The sequence below is a fragment of the Tachysurus fulvidraco genome, chromosome 22 (assembly GCF_022655615.1).
Source record: "Tachysurus fulvidraco isolate hzauxx_2018 chromosome 22, HZAU_PFXX_2.0, whole genome shotgun sequence".
In the NCBI taxonomy this organism is placed as follows: domain Eukaryota; kingdom Metazoa; phylum Chordata; class Actinopteri; order Siluriformes; family Bagridae; genus Tachysurus; species Tachysurus fulvidraco.
The window spans coordinates 10,120,820-10,142,455 of record NC_062539.1 but is presented as its reverse complement, the minus strand read 5'-3'; the positions used below and the strand labels follow the sequence as shown (position 1 = coordinate 10,142,455).

Here is a 21,636-nt window from a genome sequence, read left to right as displayed (position 1 = left end):
ACTATCTGGAGCCCTATATATAGGCCCACTGATTGATTACAAGATTGTAGACACCTGTGATGCTAATTAGTGGACACACCTTGAATTAACATGTCCCTTTGGTCACATTATTTTCAGTCTTTTCTAGGGGTACCATCATTTTTGTCTAGGCCTGTTCCCTGAGTTTATTTTTTAAAATAATTCCGTTGAAGCATGGTTGAAAAGCAATGTCTTTTTTATTGGTTAACATTCATAGAATTTTTATTTATTATTACTTTTGTCAGATTAAAGTTTTTTCTGTGACCATTGTGAGTTTTTCTTTCATTGACCGAAGGGTACCAACAATTTTGTGTATATGTCCATTGAAGGGTTCACAAATTCTATGCTTCATGTAATTAATGAAAAACGATCTAGCATTTTATATCTGTGACTTGCAAAAGTATGTGAACCTTTGTTTCAGTATTTGTTGTGATCCCTTATGAAGCAATAACTGTAAGTAAAGTATTTCAGTAACTTTTGATCAGTCCTGCACAACAGCTTAGATTTTAACTCGGATGTTAGTAGGTGTCCTCACATGAATTGCTTGCTTTAGTTCCTTCCACACTTTTTCTTTTCGATTAAAGTTATGACATTGAATTTTGACATTGGCTATTTTAAATCATTACACATCTAAAACATTAAAATATCTGATTTCACTTTTAAGAAGCTTAAGAGTTTCCTTAGCAGAGGAGAAAATGTCAGAAAGTTGAAGAGAAGTAAGGCCTAATAATTATAGTTAATAAGATGCTACAGATTAGATTGAGTAGGTGTTATTTTTGTGTGAAATTTACAAATTTCACCTACAACAGTTTCCAAGTTATTTCAAATGGTCCTGAAATGCTTAAGGCTATGTTTGTCAGAATGTCATATATTTATTCCTGTTTTACTAATAACAGAGGTTAAAAGGCTCTGCCCCTTTGAGAGATCTACCATGTATCATAAAAAGAAGCAGTGCATCCTTGCTGAATGATCAAAGAGTGATCTGTCCAATTAAGAGTGAGATGTTTTTTTCTGTCCAAAACTCACCTACCAACACACTATACTTGACCCCCAGTCAAGTGGTTCATCCAGAGAGGAGTCAAAATGATGTTTTAAAAGCTTACTGTGCAATGAGCATTAATGTTTCATCCTATGTAAAAAGTCAGTACACTAAATCCTAAACATTAATAGATATACACATTTCACACCCACAGTTAGTACTTTGTCAGTGGAGCTGACTTACACTAGATTTACTAGTGAAAACAGTTTGATTTTAATCAACAATATTGATAAATATATTTAATGAAAATATTTAATCTACTTAATTTGAATTCTACTTAAATTGATGAACAATATAGACAATTTATGAAATTGTAGGAGTAGGTTTGGATTTCTTTGTAGTGTTAAAGCACCTGCCTGTAGAATGCACCCAGAATTGCATGCTAGTCCATTTCAGATAATTTCAGTTTTCAGTGTTTGAAAATTATACTTGGATGGTGCAAAATAGCTGGCTAACCAGTGAATATGTGGGAAAGTGAATTTTGATTGTAACACTCAAATACCATGAGTGATCTACATATCTTATAATCCATAACTCATTTTTTTGGGGAAAAAAAAGCAAGTTAGACCTCAAAGTGCTTAGAAAATATGACAATAGGATTTTTATGTATTGTTAATTATAATAATTAATCTTAGCTCTATCTTTTTCTTTCACCTTTTTTCCCCACCGCCACTGAAGTGCAACAAGGTGTTTTAAGGGTGTTTCTGGTAAGCAGGAGAAGATGCTGGAAATGAATGAGCATTGCATTCATTCACTATTTTCTAGCCCTGCAACTAACCTCACCCCCTATGAGCTCAACTTCCAGCTGCTGGTTCGAGGGGCTTGTCTACTCGCAGGTATCTTTTAAATTCGTATTACATCTAATAGCTCATATCATCCAGGTGTATACATTTCTGCTAAGCTACTTAAATCAAATGAGAGACAATTTGCTTTGTTCTATGGATGGACAGCAAAACTGTATCATCTATTAGAGTGTAAAAAATTATAACATGACACATAGGCTTCAATAAGAACTCTTGGCATACTTGTAAAAATGGCCTTATTTCCAAATCGCAAATGGGGAATTGCCAATGAGATTAAAATATGGCAGGTTCATAAGTCTAATGACAGGAAATTCAATTGCAAATGGACTTTTCTTTTTCATTTTGAAATTTGGCATGCATAAATGGAAATACAAACGGTTTTCATTTGCGTTTGTATTATGTCACAGATATTACAATGACAAGTAGGAAATGCAATTGCAAATATAATTTGCAATTCCTTTTTTTAATATTGGCCGCAAAATTGCTCCATAATTTTTGTTCAGTCAGTTAAATGAAATCACAACATTGTTCACCAATGAAACGCTGTTTCATAAATGGCTGCCCACTGCTTTGGGTGTGTGTTCACGGTGTGTGTGTGTGTTCACTGCTGTGTGTGTGCACTTTGGCACTTTGGATGGGTTAAACACAGAGAACAAATTCTGAGTATGGGTCACCACACAGCTATATGTCACGTCACTTTCACTTTCAATAACCTAATGAAGGCTCAACACCATAAATGAAAAAGAGGAGCAGCGTAGGGTAAGGCCTTCTTCCTCAGTGGCTTCTCTGGGCAATCTGTGAGGGAGAGCAGAAAATGTATATTAGATTCCACTGCCACATAGCATATGTGTTTTCTCTCTGAGTGTGAGGAGTTTGCACCGTGGTTCCTAATTGCCACTGACCATTCAGCACCACTGCAGCAGACCTGCCAACCTTTACGCATTTTGTGTAGCAGATACGCATTTAGACATTAAAATACGCTTCTACGATTTGTCACTTCAAAATACGCATTGTAAAAAATTTATGCCTTTGAGTACTGTCTGTGCATTTGTGCACCAGGCAATGCGCCTATGGGTGTAACCCAGGGGTCGGCAACCTTAAACACTCAAAGAGCCATTTGGACCCGTTTCCCACAGAAAAAATACCACAGGGAGCCACAAAATTCTTGACATCTAAAATGAAGATAACACTGCATATATCGTTTTTTTTACCTTTATGGAAAGTATAGAAAAAACTGCAGTGTGTTGCATTTATGAAATCAATTAACTGCTACCAAGTAAACGCAATTTTATTTCTGCAGGCAAACAAAAATATTTTGAACAGTTTGAACTAACCTGAAGAAAAAAGACGCTGGGTTGAAGGTTACTTTCAAATAAAATGTTTAATGTATAATTGAGTCCTTCGTATTCATGACCAGGGCTCTCAAGTTTTAAAGACAGGCAAGCATGACCTCTCCAACCCCTCGCTTTCTTTCACTGGATGTTGTGTTAAATCTTTCCCAGATAGTGCTATTTTCTGATTGGCTATTGTGTAGCCTCTTTTTTGATTGGCTGATAAGTGTCAGGCTCGACTAAGAACTGAGACGCACTTGATTCCTGCCCGGTTCCATAGAGACAGCGGTGCGGACTGATACATTTTGGGCGCTGCGGCATATATGATAAATAGTCAAAAAGTTTTTCTGCCTGAGAATACGATGTGTGGCGGGAGAGCGTGAGAAAAGACCAAAATGCGTGACTGTCACTCCCAATGCGTGGCACTTGACAGCCCTGCATGACATAAAAAATTTCTCACAAAAAAAAAAGCAGAATGCGCCTGCTTCTGTGTGTCAGATTTCGCAAGTCGGCAGTTATGACGCATATTTTGAGCGACCAAAAAAAAAAAAAAATTAAACACGGTTTATTTTAATGTTACAAGAGCATCATGATCTTAGAATTTAGATTTTTTTAAAAACTAACTAACAAAAATAAAAAATTGAAATAAAATATTTATTTTCCAAATCTACAGGGAGCCGCAGCAGAGGGATGAAAGAGCCACACGCGGGTTGCCGACCCCTGGTGTAACCGCATTGGGCAGCAACCTGTGAAAATAATAATTCGACCAATCATAGCACCAGTTTAAAACTCTTCAACGCTACAAGCGGAGAGCCGTCAAAACAAATTTGATTTTCATCTGTCTCTGTTCGTCGTCAATTCTTCTTACAGTGACTGTTTACAAGTTAGGACTTAACGTTTCAAAGGTAAATGGCCAGAATTGTGAATTTCATCCATTTTAATAAGCCTGCCGAACCACAGGCGTCGTTAGACTCCTTTACTGGGGCATGTGCCCAAGTGTCCGGTGTTGTGCCTCAAATTTAAGTTTTACGCACAGATCAAGTTTTACTTTATTTGCCAGTATTTATATAGGAAACGTAAGTCATGCCTGTAAACGCATTGCCGTCGTACATTAACGGAAAAGACAAACTGGTGCGAGCACACAGAAATCAATATCCGCGAGCATCTGTACATCCCTTTTATAGTACGCAGTCATGCTATAACATGAAGAAACTAATGTAATTTTTTAAATATCAATCGTATTCTACCTCGATTGTTACTGGCTCCTGTAGATCACATCCGATGGACATCAGTTTTTTTGTGAAAAGCAGGGAAATAGAAGCAGAAAGTAGAAATGATGAGGGAGGTATTATATGATCAGCCAGTCAAAACCATAGTGAAGTCTAGAGTCTTGCATTATTGCTGAGAAAATTAACACATGTAGGGGAGAGTGGGGTAAGATGAGCCACATTTTACTTATGTGGATCTCCAGGCAAGGGAAATTTAGACAGAAGTAAAATGAAGACATCTACTGTTAATTTGGGATGTTGCCTATCAATTGAAAATATAAGAATGCACCTATGATATAGATCCTTGAAAATATGACCTCAGAAAAAAAAAGTGTTCATGTGACTCAACTTACCCCAGGCTAGGGGTAAGTTGATCCCAGTCAGTGGGTAAATTGAGCCATTTGGGGGTAAATTGACCATCCTATTTTATGCAAGTATAATACAAAAATTTAAAAAAAAAGTTATTTAACAATACACTTACCTTTCCAAACAATGACATTTATTAAAGCTACCTCAAACAACACGAAACAAACCAGTTAAAGTTGATGTCCAACCTTTCAAGGTTTAGGAAGCTTCTTTAGCATATCATTCAGTGGGACAGATCCTACATAGAGGTGGAGGTTGAAGCCATGGGTTGATCTTCTACAGAAGTAGACAGCACATCAGGGTTTGGTCTCTCTGACACCATGGATGGTTCAAACTCTGCATCAGGGAAAATATCTCTGTTGTAAGGAAAAATCCCTGTGGACCTGAATCCAGAACAGATATTCCATGGTGTCATTGCTGACATGAAAGCCTCGTTCACACATACAGGGATGTGGTACAATATATGCTGGCTGTAATTGGTCTTGAATGGACCATAGACACTCTTGTCCAGAAGCTGCAGGCGATGAGATGTGTGGGGTGGAATTGTGAGCATAACAATCCCCTTTCTCTTTGCTTAAATCAAGTAGTGGCACTATGAGATGGTCAGAGAAGCACTTGGTATGCTGAACCAGATGTTCAAAGAACTCTGCAAAGGTGTCTTCATTGATCCAAACACTGGTTCAATTTACCCCACATCATCTGGCTCACTTTGCCCCATAGTCACCATTTTGGTAAAAATGGCCTAGCTTAGCAATTCAGGCTAACTTTTAGCTTGATGATTCACATGGTTTTATATGTTGACAAATCACCAAAATGTACCGTACACAACTTTAGACCTAGATAAATTTGTTTGGCACAACAGCAAGTATACCCGAAATGCAGAAAATCTACTTTAACAAGCAAATAAGTGTTTTTTGTGAAAAAAAAAACTTAGCTCTTGTCCCATGTGCTTCTCCTCTTCACAAAAAATTACAAATGATGGAGTCCTTCAGAATGTATGGTCACATTACACCAAATTTGCATAGTTGCCCAGAAACAGGGGTTGGGTCAACTTACCCACTGGGTCATCTTACCCCACTCTCCCCATGTGTTGTCAGATATGAAGTTACTGTTTAGTTCATTAGATCAAATTTATGGTAATACATAAATAGTTGTTAAAATAGTATGCAGATATTACACAAACGATCATGCACATGACGTTATACTCTTTATTTTAGTAGCAGCTAAATTATTTCAAGTATTGTTATTGTACATTTTGTACATCAGTACTGTAAAATGCAAATCTTCTTACATGCCATTTGGGCCTTAAAACATATTAATAATGTACAAAGTGTTTTCACACAAATGCGCGTGGAAACCTATTATGAAAAACATGAGAATGATGATGTGTGTGTTTTGCGTGTGCCTTGCAGTTAGTAATACACATGATGTCAGATGAGGATACTGACAGAGAGGGAGAGGGAAGCAAATCTAAAAAGAAGCGAGTATATGCCCCTCAGAAGTTCTTGACAGGTTCAACACCGGTCAAGAACTTCTGAGGGGCATATAGTCGCTTCTTTTTAGATTTGCTTCCCTCTCCCTCTCTGTCAGTATCCTCACTTAAACTTAATCAACACTGACCAGCAAATGTGCCTAACCTCCCGCCGCGTCGCTGCTGTAAGTTGCTACTAAAAAAATTTTTCTAAGGTTGGCAGGTCTGCTGCAGTATTAGCACCCCCACAATGCATCCCCAGCTTTGAGGCTAGGCTTCTGGATAATCAGTCTATATTTCCATTTTGGACTAACGTATAGGACCAGGTGCTAATCCCGTTCGAAGATTTGGGGTGGCCTCGAATCCTGTCTCTGATGTGCCCTGGTGGACCAGGAAGGGGAGGCTGAAGTCTTGAGGAACACTGAAGTTGAGGAGGACTAGGCATAGGGGTTAAGGCTTTTTCTATGTCTCCTCAGTCCATCACACTGCCTTAAGTAAAATCTAGCACAGAGATGAGCCATCCAATAAGCCATCCAATAAGCCATCCACCCAGGGAATGGGGTACTCGTCAAACAGTGGAGTAAGGCTCAAGTGTACTGAGGCTCAGGCTTCCATTGGGCTTAAACACAAACAAAACGAGTTCCATGGGGCTAGACCAGAGGCTGGCAGACTCCTCGAAGATACCTTCCTGTAATTTGGCATACTAATACTTCTATGGTCTGACGGTGGGCTTCAGGGACACAGTACAGCCGCTGCTTTACCACCAACTTGGTAGGGCATCTTGATCTTGTGGTGGATGCATATTGGTCCATCAACTCTGGTAAGTCCTGTTTCTTGGACAAAGTGAGATCGCCCCTGCAACAGACAGCACAGATTGACCATGAGAAGAAACATAATGGACGTACTTTGATCCATTAGTATTTCCTTGGGGATTTGAACTTGGCTGAAGAGCAGCATGAGCTCTCAGCCGATGATTCTGGTGGTGGCCTTCCGAAGTGGGACCGCACTGGTGTTTTGGGTGGCATATTCAACAACTTACTAGGGTGTGCTCTCGATCTCTGGCTGACTTTGGTAGTGGCCTGATGAGATCCATGCCTATATGCTTGAAAGGGACACTGTTGATGGTCATGGGGATCCCACTGCCTAAGGTCCCTTATCTCTCTGCAGGTGCTGCTCCCCACACAGAATATGTGTTCTCTGCCTGAAAGTGAGGAGTTGAGGATGAGGAAATGAGGATTTGGCATGCTTTTTCTCTTTTTTTGCTCTAAGGCTGTCCAAAACAAAAGTGGTGCTGAAATGCTGCTGTCCAATCAGTACCAATGCAGTAGAAGTTTTAGGAGCAGTACAAGTGTTAAAAGTGTTGTTCCCCAATCACAACTGATATAACACACAAATGATCTTTAAATCTTCTACAATCTGGCCCAAAATCTTGCGACTTGCGTTTTGAATTGACACAGGCCAGCATATGAGACTCATCTAATTTTTGCACCTTGCCCTAATGAAAATCATAAATTCAATATGTTTAATACTTTCCTCTGATCTGATTTTTAAAGTCAAATTTTGAAGAATTTTGACAAGGTTAATAATACAATTATAAATCAATCACTTTATATCTGCACTACCTCAGCTGTCGTCTATAACCATGCTTACTTATCTGTACACCATCCACCTTACTGAGCTTCATCTACTGTAGGTGTCTTCATTGTCTCTTTTTCCTTTTGACACTTTCACCTCTTACTTGTCTGATTCTACTCAGGTCTAGAGAGCCCAACCCATGCACTACGGGCAGATGCAGACCCCAGTGCCCAGTCTGCCTCTGCTACTTACATCACCCTTGCGGAGGAACACCTGTATGACCGGCACTTGGAAATAATCCTCCATCTGAGCGGTGAGCAGAGTGACACAGAGACTATACAATTACACTATGAATGTACACGATAAATAAATATTAAGCAATTACATCATTGTAATGTGTTTTGGAAGTGTTTCGTGAAAGAGCAAACTGGATGCAGTCATTGAGATCATAAATTAGTTTCCCTTTATTTTTATCAGTAACTTATCAGCTGGCCCATTTTATATGGCCCATTTATTTTTTCATATATGTGGAAGTTTAAGGTGGTCCATATATATATACATACACACATACACATACACACCCACACACACACACACACACACACACACACACACACACATATATATGACTGATTATAAGATTGTAGACACCTGTGATGCTAATTAGTGAACACACCTTGAATTAACATATCCCTTTGGTCACATTATTTTCTAGGGGTACCATAATTTTTGTCTAGGCCTGTTCCATGAGTTTATTTTTTTAAATAATTTATCAGTGAAACAGATGAGGGTGCTGGGAAGGAGAACCCAAACGCAGGCCAGGGTCCAAAAAAAAGAAAATTTATTAACATAAAGGATAGTAATAAATGTCTATATATGAAAGCATAAATGCACAGAATGAAACCAGGCAAAGTCTTGGGCTGAACCCCCTACCGAACGCAGCGGCAAAAGGATTTAGTCTGACGCCACAGCGTAACAGTCTAGAAACCGGAAGTCCGATATGACGAGAAAAAAAAAAAAATCCAATCAGAAAAAGGCAGTAATCCACACAGGAAAAAGGGTAATCCGAAATGTCAATAACCGGAGCGCAAAAAACGGAAACAAAACAACCGGCAGCAGAGAATGAAAACGAAAGAAAAAAACTCACGTAAGGAATGACAGGAAAAAAAAGGTAATCCGAGACGGGAAAATCCACACGGAAATAGAAAACGCGAGGCACAGATAACACTCGGACCGGAGGCTGGCAGGAGTGACTCAACAAAGCGACGTAGCGACGAGAGATCATCTGGCGAGAATCTAGCATGAACGGCGTGCTTAAATAGCACTGCCGAGTATAAAAGTCATGCGACAGGGAATGACGTCACCAGAGTGCGCCGCGAAGGTGAGCTTCGGGTGAGTGCGCTGACAGTACCCCCCCCTCCACGGGGCGTCTCACGACGTCACACCTGGCTGCTCGGGGTGGTCACGATGGAACTGGGAGAGGAGGTCCGGGTCCAAGATGTGGCGTGCCGGAACCCAGGAGCGTTCCTCAGGGCCGTAACCCTCCCAGTCCACCAGGTACTGTAGACCCCTCCCACGGCGTCTGGAGCGCAGGAGCCGACGGACAGTAAACGCAGGGCCGCCATCAATGACCCGGGCGGGAGGAGGGGGTCTGGTGGAGTGAACCAGTGCACAGGCCTGGACAGGTTTCAACCTGGAAACGTGAAAGGTGGGGTGGATGCGCAACACTTTGGGCAGCTTGAGCCGGACCGCAGCTGGATTGATAACCTTAGATATAGGGAACGGTCCAATGAAACGGGGAGCCAGCTTCCTGCATGCAATCTTCAACGGGAGGTCTTTGGTGGAAAGCCACACCCGTTGCCCGACACGGTAAGGAGGAGCGGGGCGGCGTCTGCGGTTGGCCCAGCGAGCATAACTCCGGGAAGATCTCAGCAAGCCGAGGCGGGCTCTTCTCCAGACTCGACGACAGCGCCTCACGAGGGCCAAGGCTGAGGGAACTGAGGCTTCTAGCTCCTGTGTGGAGAATAATGGGGGTTGATAGCCATAGGCAGCCTGAAAAGGGGAAAGACCCGTGGCAGCAGTAGGCAGAGAGTTATGGGCATACTCGACCCAAACAAGGATGGCCCAAGACGAATGATCCTCGGCACAGAGGAGGCGGAGCCCCGTCTCCAGCTCCTGGTTGAGCCGTTCCGTCTGCCCATTGGACTGGGGGTGAAACCCAGAGGAGAGGCTAATGGAGACGCCTAAGAGCTGGCAGAATTCCTTCCAAAAATTGGAGGTGAACTGGGGTCCTCTGTCCGAGACTATATTCCGGGGAATGCCATGGAGCCGGAAAACGTGTTGGAGGAGGAGCAACGCCGTTTCCTTGGCTGAAGGGAGTTTGGTCAGGGGGACAAAATGGACGAGCTTGGAAAAGCGATCGACCACAGAGAGGATAGCGGAGTAGCCAACAGAAAGAGGGAGGCCGGTGACGAAATCAAGTGAGATGTGGGACCAAGGTCTGCAAGGGATCGGCAGGGGCCGCAGGAGGCCAGCAGGGCGAGATCGGGAGCTCTTGTGTTGCGCACATACTGGGCAGGCAGTGACAAATTCCCGTGTGTCATGTCTGAGCGAAGGCCACCAGAAACGACGCTGGAGAACCGATAGGGTCCGAGGGAAACCGGGATGACAGAAAAGCCGAGAGTTGTGACACCACTGAAGAACTTGGGAACGGAGCTGGTCAGGGACATAAAGTTTGCCTTCAGGACAGTCAGTAGGGACCGGCAGGTTAGACACGGCTTGCTGAACCCTTCTCTCTATCCCGAGTCGAAGCGCCCGAACAGTGACAGAGGGGGGAAGAATGTGTTCAGCAACGGCCTCGACGGGATCGGGGGAGAACTGACGAGAGAGAGCATCTGGCTTCCCATTCTTCGTTCCCGGCCGATAAGACAGCACAAAGTTAAACCTGCCGAAAAAGAGTGCCCAACGAGCCTGTCGGGGTTTCAGTCTCTTGGCAGTCCGGAGATATTCAAGATTCTTATGGTCAGTCCAGACCAGAAACGGTAGTTCCGCACCCTCCAGCCAGTGCCGCCATTCCTCCAGGGCGAGTTTGACTGCCAGTAGCTCACGTTCGCCGATAGTGTAGTTACGTTCAGACGAGGAGAGACGGCGTGAAAAGAAAGCACACGGGTGAAGTTTATTGTCCTTGACGTCCCTTTGAGACAAAACGGCCCCAACTCCGGTATCAGATGCATCAACCTCAACCACAAATTGTCGCGTGGAATCAGGCAAGGAGAGGATGGGGGCCGAGGTAAAAAGCTGCTTCAGCTTCTTGAAGGCTTGCTCGGCTTGAGGCCCCCAAGAATAAGGTTGAAGAGGAGAAGTGAGCTGGTGCAAGGGTGCAGCAACCGAGCTGTAACCCCGGATGAATCGCCGATAGAAATTAGCAAATCCCAAGAACTGCTGGAACTGCTTACGGGTTCCAGGGCAGGGCCAGTCCCTAACAGCCTTGATTCTGTCAGGATCCATCCGAACACTCCCTGCTGCCAGAATGAAACCCAAGAAGGTGGTTTTCGTGACATGGAAATCACATTTCTCAGCCTTCACATATAACTGGTTCTGCAAAAGCCTCTGGAGCACTGCACGGACGTGACGGATGTGTTCCTCAGGTGTGCGGGAAAAAATGAGGATGTCGTCCAATAAACAAACACAAATAGGGTTAACATGTCCCGTAAAACGTCGTTAACCAGTGCTTGGAATACTGCTGGGGCATTGGTGAGGCCAAACGGCATCACCCGGTACTCGTAATGTCCAGTGGGAGTGTTGAATGCGGTCTTCCATTCGTCGCCCTCACAGATGCGGACTAGGTGATAGGCGTTCCGAACGTCCAGCTTGGAGAAAATGGTGGCCCCCTAAAGGAGCTCAAAAGCGGAGGCCATGAGAGGCAATGGGTAGCGATTTTTAATGGTGATGGCGTTCAGACCCCGATAGTCAATACAGGGTCGTAGAGTCCCATCCTTCTTCTCCACAAAGAAAAAACCTGCACCGGCTGGGGATGAAGACGGGCGGATAATGCCTGACTCTAAGGACTCCTGTATATACTGGGTCATGGCTTCCCTTTCAGGCTTGGATAGGTGGTACAGGCGCCCCCGGGGGGGGGCAGTGCCTGGCAGGAGGTCGATAGCACAGTCATAAGGTCTGTGTGGTGGTAGGGAAGTGGCACAAGCTCTAGTGAACACTTGTCCCAGATCATGGTATTCAGCAGGCACCAGAGAGAGATCGGGGGGCAGGTCCTCCTTGACTGATAACGAGCGGGGTGCCAAGGTGGTCAGGCAATGAGCCTGGCAGTAGATCCCCCAACCAAGGACCCGGCCACTGGACCAATCCAGGTGAGGGTTATGTTTCTGCAGCCAAGGTAATCCAAACATGACTGGTGCGTGGGGCGAAGGGATAACGAGGAAGGAGATCCACTCCATGTGTTCATTGGTGACGGACACCAGCAGGGGCTTGGTGCGGTAGCGAGCTCGGAGAAGGATATGGCCATCCAGGGCCCGTACCTGGAGACTGGTGGGTAGAGGTTCAGTCTCGATCTCCAGCTGACGCACTAACTCCTCATCAAGGAACTCCGCGTCAGCTCCAGAGTCAACGAAGACCGCTAGATCATGTTCTTGGCTCTTGATCTGGAAACGGGCTCGGAGAAGTGGCTTGGGGGAGGCTAAACACCAGAGGCTCGCCGCGGGCTCCTCCGTCAACGGCGAGCCCTGTCTTTTGCTGGGCATGCGAAGGCAAAGTGTCCTGCCTTGCCACAGTAGAGACAGAGGTCGTGGGCCTGGCGCCGCTCCTTCTCTGCTGCGGACAGGAGACGCCGAGACTGACTGACGTTCCCACTCTGCTGTTGCCCAGATCTTGGCCTTCCCAGATAACAAAGAGATAACGTACGCTACCTTGGACCGATCCGAAGGGAAGGAGGAGGGTTGGAGCTCGAAGATCACTGAGCACTGCATCAAAAATGCACGGCAAAGTCCTGCCTCACCAGAAAAACGCTCGGGATGGGGCAGATGTGGCTCCCGAATGGGGTTTATGTTCTGCTCGACCACGGGTTGGGGGGGCTCATTGGTGGATGCGGCTATCTCCTTAAGTTGGCGCTCATGCGCAGCGGAGGATTTGGACAAGGAGTCAAGCTGGGACTGCATCTCCTGAGATCCTGCTGGGTTCATTATTGACCAGATGATACTATCAATGAAACAGATGAGGGTGCTGGGAAGGAGAACCCAAACGCAGGCCAGGGTCCAAAAAAAAGAAAATTTATTAACATAAAGGATAGTAATAAATGTCTATATATGAAAGCATAAATGCACAGAATGAAACCAGGCAAAGTCTTGGGCTGAACCCCCTACCGAACGCAGCGGCAAAAGGATTTAGTCTGACGCCACAGCGTAACAGTCTAGAAACCGGAAGTCCGATATGACGAGAAAAAAAAAAATCCAATCAGAAAAAGGCAGTAATCCACACAGGAAAAAGGGTAATCCGAAATGTCAAAAACCGGGTGAGTGCGCTGACATAATTCTGTTGAAGCATGGTTGAAAAGCAATGTCTGGCTTTCATTGCTTAACATTCATAGAATCATTCATTTTTACTTATTATTACTTTTGTCAGATTAAAGTTTTTTCTGTGACCATTGTGAGTTTTTCTTTCATTGACCGAAGGGTACCGACAAAAAACTTTGTGTGAAGTGCCACTTTATGTGTGAAGTGCCAGATACCAATGAGATGGCGATGGATACATTCAAGCCACTGGAACAGGATGAGGACAGAGAGTGTACAGCATGGGGAACTCATCTCCCTCCACCACCTGGGAAAACACAGCTCTTAGCCACCTGTATGATGCGTCTGTCTGTAGAGAGAAGTCAGGGGAAATTTTAAAGTGGTGCATCACATACTGTAGTACAGCTTTTTCCTCTTGAAAGCCTTTTGGCATTACTCTTCATTGGACCAGATCTGCTGCTCCATTTTTAGTGGGATCAGTCAGAAATAATTACAATTACAAATTTTCAATAACACCCAAAAACAATTGCTGCTGTTTTATCAGTTTAGACACCTGCTCATGGACTAAGTAGAAGTCCATATATCAAACTTCCACCCATCTAATCACATTCTTCAATGTAATGTTCTATGAAAATTGTGTGACCAGGGAGAGGCAAGAACAGTCTGGGGAAATTCCCACTGCAACTTGGCAAACTAGAATTACCTCTAGTCCCAGGTTCTCCCTCTCTGGAACCTGTCGGCAATGCCATAGTGCATTCTCGACTCATAGTGAACATCCCCACCGTGTGACCTTGAAGGCACATGATTTTCCACTTCACACGTAATTTATAATTTAGCAAACTGAACAATTTATCTCCTGGGTAGTGTGTTTGAGAAGGGTATGAGGAAAGTGGAAACTGAAGGCAGGTTTTGAGATCACAACTTTTTCTCTCTTTCAGAAATCATGGTTCTGAATTCTACATCACAATATACAAGTCAGAACCATGATTTCTACCACTGATTAATTTTGATTCTTGATAAAGATGTTGGAATGTCAAGAACCTTTGTGGATTCTAGAAGCAGTAAGTTTAGTCAGGAAACACTGGTAAACAAATACGAGACTAATTTTACATTTACAGCATTTAGCAGGCATCCTTATCCAGAGTGATGTGCAAAAGTGCTTAAGTCACTGAATCATTGAATCATTGAATGCATGAACTAGGCTATAGACTTAAGATACCATGAGCCTAAATCACTATTCAAAGTTTTATTTATCTATCTATCTATCTATCTATCTATCTATCTATCTATCTATCTATCTATCTATCTATCTATCTATCTATCTATCTATCTATCACGATGTGACAGGGTGAGATAAAAGGCGAATGAGGATCCAAATGCAGTTTTGATGATTTAATGACAAAAAACAGGAATCAGATAAGTAGGCAAAACAGGCTAGAACACAGAGCGGAAAAGGGAACAGGAAAAGGAAAAGGAACAGGAACAGACAACATAATGTACCGAACACCAACAACGACCAACGCCAGGGAAGTGAACAGACAGTAAATGTAGTAAACAGGAACCAATCACAGAGCAGAGACAATCACAAAACACCTGGGGAAGAGATGGAATGTAATTAGTGTCCATGGTGAGCAATGAGTGGGCGGAGCAAACAATTAACATTAGGGAGAGACGGCAGACCGAAACAAGGGGAAAACACAGACAGATACGTTACACTATCTATCTATCTATCTATCTATCTATCTATCTATCTATCTATCTATCTATCTATCTATCTATCTATCTATCTATCTATCTATCTATCTATCTATTTATTTATTTATTTAAATATACACACATACAGCAAACAGGGACGAAAGTGCTAGTTGAAGTGTTTCATAAATAATAATAATAATAATAATAATAATAATAATAATAATAATAATAATAATAATATTTATGTTACTAATAGAGCCTCATAATCCTTTGGTCATTTTGGAGAGGGGCCGGCTTGACTTCAACCAGTATGAGCAGCAAATCAGTGCTCGCCCTGATTTCATTCGTCGTGTCCATAAAGAAGCAGAACCTGAGAAAAAAGTAAGATACTTCAGTTGACCCCTTTCACTAATCTCTATTTTTCAAATGATGTTGTGTTGTGTATTGAAATCAGAGAAATCAGTACACTAATTTTTAATAGTATACTAAAATTACAAAATGTAAGAAATATTTATAATTATATATTTTTCTAAATGATTCCTTCCATCTTTTAGCACATTACTCTGTTTGGTCATTTAAATTACTGCTATGAACTTGTTTTTGATGCAGCAATTAACAACTGTCATTGCTCATCAGCTGGAGTATGTGAGAAAGCGTTACCACAAGGATGTGCTGAATAATCCAGTGCTGATGTTGAACTTTTGTCCGGATTTGCTGTATGAGCCTCCTGCGCTCCAGCAGGCAACACGAGAGGTTCTGTTCCTCATCAACTGCAGCAGGAACATACCACAACACAGCATCAATAAGATCAAGGTGCAGAAGAAATATCTATCTTTCATGAAGACTGTTTTACTGATTTACATGAACTTTTAGGCTAACCTTGAAAGTGAATTTACCTAATCTCTACTAAGAGATAATTTCTACCATTGTTCTCATCTTTCAAACAGGAAGGTATGTTGGTGGCCATTAAGAGCCTTCCTAGTAGCACTATGGTAAATATCATTGGCTTTGGCTCCATCATAAAGCCTTTATATGCCTCCAGCAAGCCCTGCACTGATGTAAGTGCTCACTTCTTGCATGTGTACCATCGTCTGCAAAATTTAGATCCATTTACTAACACATATAAGGGAGCTTATGAAGATTGATAGCAGCATCTAAATATTAGCGATATGTGTGTTTATTAGTCTTCCAATTCCAAAGTGCAAATCAGTCACCAGAACCACATACAATTTACTGACAAATAACACTTAAGCTACAAGTCTGCGGTTTGGTGTGGTGTGTGTTTGTGTAATGGTCATTTATCTGCAGGCAACCTTTCTTGTTGATAAGAGTATGTGTCCTTGTTGGCACAGCAGGTTGCTATGGTAGTGCAGTATCAGGTTTTAGCTGTTCCAGGGTTAAAGTCACATGTAGCCAGATGGTGACCTATTTGACATTTGCATCATGTATTAGCCAGAGCAAATCTATCATACAAAATTAACCCATCAAGTTACCTCCAACTATTAAATAAACTTCTGCCTGAAAAAAATTGATTTAGAGGTGATTTACCCATATAAAAATTGCTGACTGTACCGATTGCATGTATATAGACTGAACCCACATATAAAAAGGAAAATATTTGTTTTTACTAATGTTTTAGGCTTTGCAATTTGGCACATCACTTTCTATTTAGTTTAACTAGCATAAAAATGTACATAAGGTGTTCCTTTTTTCCAGGTAAGAAATGGCTGTGTGTAGTTTATCAAAGATTGTATTATCAGTAGTTCTGTTATAAGATGATCTCAGAAGATATAAGTTGGTAGAGACAGGGGTGTAGATAACATGCTTCTCAAAACACTTGCTGATGATGAAGGTGAAGTGCTACAAGTTTGTGGTACAAACACAAGGTGTACTTCTTGAAGTAATGGCAGATCAAAGAAACATAATAAAATATCTTTGAGCACACCAGCTAACTGATCTGCGTATGCTCCAAGAGTGTGGCCAGCTCTGTGACATTGCCATAGACAAGTGTATTTTTTCCTTTTATTCCTACAGTGTATTTCATAAATTGAGTGAATACACCCTTTCCTCCAGTTAAACGTGCTTTCCTGATATGTGCAAGTGCCATATAATAATAAATAATATAGAATAATCAGTTTAACATATCTTACTTTACTTTATATTTATAGCACCTCTTAATAAATAAATTCTATTAAATACAAGAAAAGACAGCAAAAAAATTATTAACTTCAAGTTATTTGTCTTTAGACAACAAGATACTGATTTCTTAAACTTATGTAAATATTCAGAAAATTCAGAGCATTTGTATTTGACAGCCTTACAGTAAGGCGCATTAGTCTAATATTAGCTAGTGTTAATATATGTTATACAACAAATCTGTGTCCTGATACAGTACATATGCTATGGCGAAAGAATTAAGATTTATTTCTTTAGTTTTGATGCACATCAATCAATCGGTATCGGCTGTTTTGAATCAAGTTTTTCTTTTGTTAACATATCATGTCAAATTCATGTTTCAGTAAGTATTAGAAAACAGTGAAACAGTGGCAGGACATTCTTAAGCCCTTGTGGACACTTTAATAATACTAATCTTTCGTGATGTTCATGGACAAAAATATCCACTTAATTAAACTTATAGAAAAATATATCAGATTTTGCATAAATCTCTTAATCAACCTCGTTTCAAATCAAAACTACTAATTCTTAAAAAAAATATATACTTTTTATTTACTAATTAATTAGTGATGTCACAAATTTGCATAATACGCACAAAATGACTTATTTTTAATATAAAAAAGTGAAAAGGTATTTTATTTTACCTTTTATTACAGTATTGGATATGTCAAAGATGATTAATAAAATTGGCTTTTATGTATTGTTGGTTTTTGTGCAGCATTACGTTTTACATTAATTCTTTTTTTTTCCCCCAATGACTGCCTGGCCATGACATGAAAAAAGCATGTATTCTTTCTTGTTTATGATTCCCTCCGCTAGGAAGAGGTAAAATTTGCAATTTTTACTGTTGACCAAAAAAATGGGCCATTAACCCATTACACAGACCTATGCATAAAAAAAGCTTATTTTCTGTTTTTTTTTCATGGAGTTCTATGGAGTAATCACAGGTGTTTGTGTGTGTGTGTGTGTGTGTGTGTGTGTGTGTGTGTGTGTGTACACCCATACACACAAACACAAAAAACACACAAGCAAACACACTGATATCCTCCATAGAACTTGATGTAAAAAGCCTGAAAATAAGCTTTTTTTGCACAGGCCTGTGTAATGGGGTAATGGAGCCACCCTTTTGTCAACAATAAAAATACAAATTTTACCTCTTTCCAGCTGAGGGAATTATAAACAAGCAAGAATGCATGTTTTTTTTTTTTATGTCATGGCCATGCAATGAAAAATGTGGTTATAATGGCAGTCAATGGGGCCCACAAAAACTAACAATGCATAAAAGCCAATGTTGTTAGTAATATTGCATGATTACTATGATTGTTATTCATGACATGTTTTAGGAATCACACAAAGACCAGGATTTTGTTGCCAGAGGAATAAGGTTTTTATTATCATGCAATAACAGCCTGAGCCAGTCTGCAGAGCGACTCCCGATCTAACTCATCGTACTTTTGGCCTTTGTTTTTGTTCTTTGTCATGTGTCTTCCCCGCCCTTGTATACGTCTCCCCGTCTCTGCACACCTGTTCCTCATGTGTTCATTGTCTATTTAACTGTGCCGCGTTGCCTTGGGCAGAATGGAATCCTCTGGTGTCTTCTGTTGTCGTCGTTGTCGTCTCCTCATGTCCGATCTGGTTGTCTGTGTCCCTGTTTCATGTTTTTATTTCATTAAAACCTGTTTATTTCTGCGCTATCCTGCATTTGGGTCTGATTTCCCCCCCACACTACTGACAGAAGGATTCCGCCAGACCAAGACCCAGCAGGATAGCGTCAGCTATCTATCTATCTATCTATCTATCTATCTATCTATCTATCTATCTATCTATCTATCTATCTATCTATTTATTTAATTATTTATCCTTCGGGCTTTTTTTTTTTTTTTTTTTTTTGCTTTGGTTTGTGTGTGTCAGGGGGGGGGGGTGTCGCCCCACTTCCTGGTTGCAGTCCATGTCACCAGCCCGAGATTTTTTTGTTTTTCTCGGTGCCCTGCAACATCACCCCGCATCTGTCCGGTGGGGGACGTCGCTCCACTTCCTGGTTTTCCCCTGGAGGACATCACCCCACTTCCTGTCCACGGGGGTGTTGCAGGCCCGTATGTTTTGCCCTAGGGGGATTTTGTTTGTTTTATTTATTTGTTTATTTATTTATTTGTTTGTTTATTTTTTGCTCCATGGAGGAGGATTTTTTTGTGGACGTCACTCAGTCCGTTCAGCTCGGCCCGTTCAGCTCGGCCTGTTCAGCTCGGCCGTGGACGTCGCTCGGTCCATTCAGCTCTCCCGTGGACATCGCTCGGCCCATTCGGCTTGGCCGAGGACGTCGCTCTTGACTCTCTGGCTACGCCGCCGTGTGCCTTGCTCCCCCCGCCATCTTAATACTTCCATTTGTCGAACTGCAGCTTTCAGGACTAGTGACTTTAATATAGGAAGCACACAACAGAACAACAGTCCTCCCATTACTATTGAAATTCTCTAAAACATTCCTAATTTAGCAAACCATGCTCCCCAATTTCCCAAACTCAGATCTAACCAGTCCCATATTTTCTTGTCTCTCCCAGCATTTATTGTGGTTTCAAGTCTTAAGTTTTTTAACTTAAGCATCACTTTAGTAAATGCACCATCAGGAGTTTAGGGATATAAGTACAGCACTGTTCCCCAAACAATACACCTTACCCCTCATTTATCTGCCAATAACCATTCAAGAGCCTGTCTATTTTGCCATGTCATTGTACTTGTTGCATCTAGCAGTTCACCTAGTGCAGTTAAAGTATCATCCATATAATTAATAAACCTTTGTTGATTATAGTAAATATAATTGATTCAGGGTTAGCACGTTCGTCTCACACCTCCAGGGTCGGGGTTCAATTCCCACCTCCGTCTTGTGTGTGTGGAGTTTGCATGTTCTCCCCGTGCCTCCGGGGTTTCCTCCGGGTACTCCGGTTTCCTCCCCCGGTCCAAAGACATGCATAGTAGGTTGATTGGCATGTCTGGAAAATTCCCTGTGTGTGTGAATGTGTGAGTGAATGAGAGTGTGTGTGCCCTGCGATGGGTTGGCACTCCATCCAGGGTGTATCCTGCCTTGATGCCTGATGACGCCTGAGATAGGCACAGGCTCCCTGTGAACCGAGAAGTTCGGATAAGCGGTAGAAAATTAAAATGAATGAATAATTGATTCAATCAGTCTTTTTTATTTGGTGTAATCCAGATAAATATTGCTTCAAATCCTGATTTAACTTATTCCTTGTTTTGAAGGAATACCCATGGGTTGACGCATTGAGTCTAAAAATACTTTAGGATCAGGATGGTAGGGTCTTTTATCTAATTTTTTTTAAATTTTCATCCAACTTTTTATTCTCATCATATTAACCTCCTGAATTAGTCTTACCCTTGTGCAGATTCCTTTCCATTCCAATGATAAAGAGGCTAGAAGGCATTCTTTTCCACAAACCCAAAAATAATCTGCTACTATTGTCTAATCCTTATATATTTCTATTGAAGGTGGTGTTATAGTTTGGTTCATAGTTTTCTACAATAATGTTCATTCCTTTCCTTAACTCTTGGGCTTGATGTATTGGTGCTGACAGGCATATCTGATTGCCAGGCAGAAGTTTTATGTAGATACCAAGTAGTGGCACAGTTTCCTGTGAAGTCTCCCACAACATAAGTTCCTTCTGGTTTGTTAAAGCACTCATATTCTTGGGCATAATCTATGCTATACCATTTTGGGATGTCCACTCTTTTAAACTCTTTTGTGCTTTAATGTTTTTATTCATATCCCAATGTGTGCACCAATCCCCCTTATGGGGTCTATCAAAGTAGTTTTTATACATGGAGTTACCTAAAAATGTTAAGCATTCAGCAGAACAATAAGGTCTCAATGACTTGTCTAAATGACAGAAGTTTCTATGAAACTCAGCACATTTTTTATAATCGTGGATTTGGGACTGTAGCGATTTTGGCTCGTGAAGCAAGCTAAATATTTATAAGTAATTATAACGTGTAATAGTGACTCCTAAATATTTTATTAACCTAAGTTGAAATTAACGGTAATTTAATTAACGTTACACTTATTTGGTCTGTTCGTCCGGCGAACAGGCCGTGTAACCTTTATTAATTCTATGAAGGCAGTATCTTCCCAGCCAAGAAAGATTCACTTCCCTTTTACTTCATACCGTAATTTAAATTAAATTAACTTAATAGAGCATGTAGTTCAGACCAGATGTTGCAGGTACCTTAAGTTTGTGAGCGATACTCAGAGACAATCACTTGTGGCACAAAAATATGGCATTTAATGAATGAGACAAACACAACATAAAACTAACTACACAAACAATAAAATTGGGGAAAGGGAGGAAGAGACTGGAAAGAAGAAATTA

General features: G+C 41.6%; 1 protein-coding gene across 1 annotated transcript in view; it reads left to right on the top strand.

The window, feature by feature from the left end:
* The window catches only part of vwa5b2 (von Willebrand factor A domain containing 5B2), a 69,465-nt gene that overhangs the window by 12,360 nt on the left and 35,469 nt on the right, over nucleotides 1–21,636 (top strand). Inside the window, exons 5-9 of the mRNA XM_027143268.2 lie at nucleotides 1,736–1,893; nucleotides 8,053–8,184; nucleotides 15,345–15,469; nucleotides 15,725–15,901; nucleotides 16,036–16,146. Of these exons, the coding sequence (XP_026999069.1) occupies nucleotides 1,736–1,893; nucleotides 8,053–8,184; nucleotides 15,345–15,469; nucleotides 15,725–15,901; nucleotides 16,036–16,146 (703 nt within the window). The remainder of the gene's footprint in view (nucleotides 1–1,735; nucleotides 1,894–8,052; nucleotides 8,185–15,344; nucleotides 15,470–15,724; nucleotides 15,902–16,035; nucleotides 16,147–21,636) is intronic.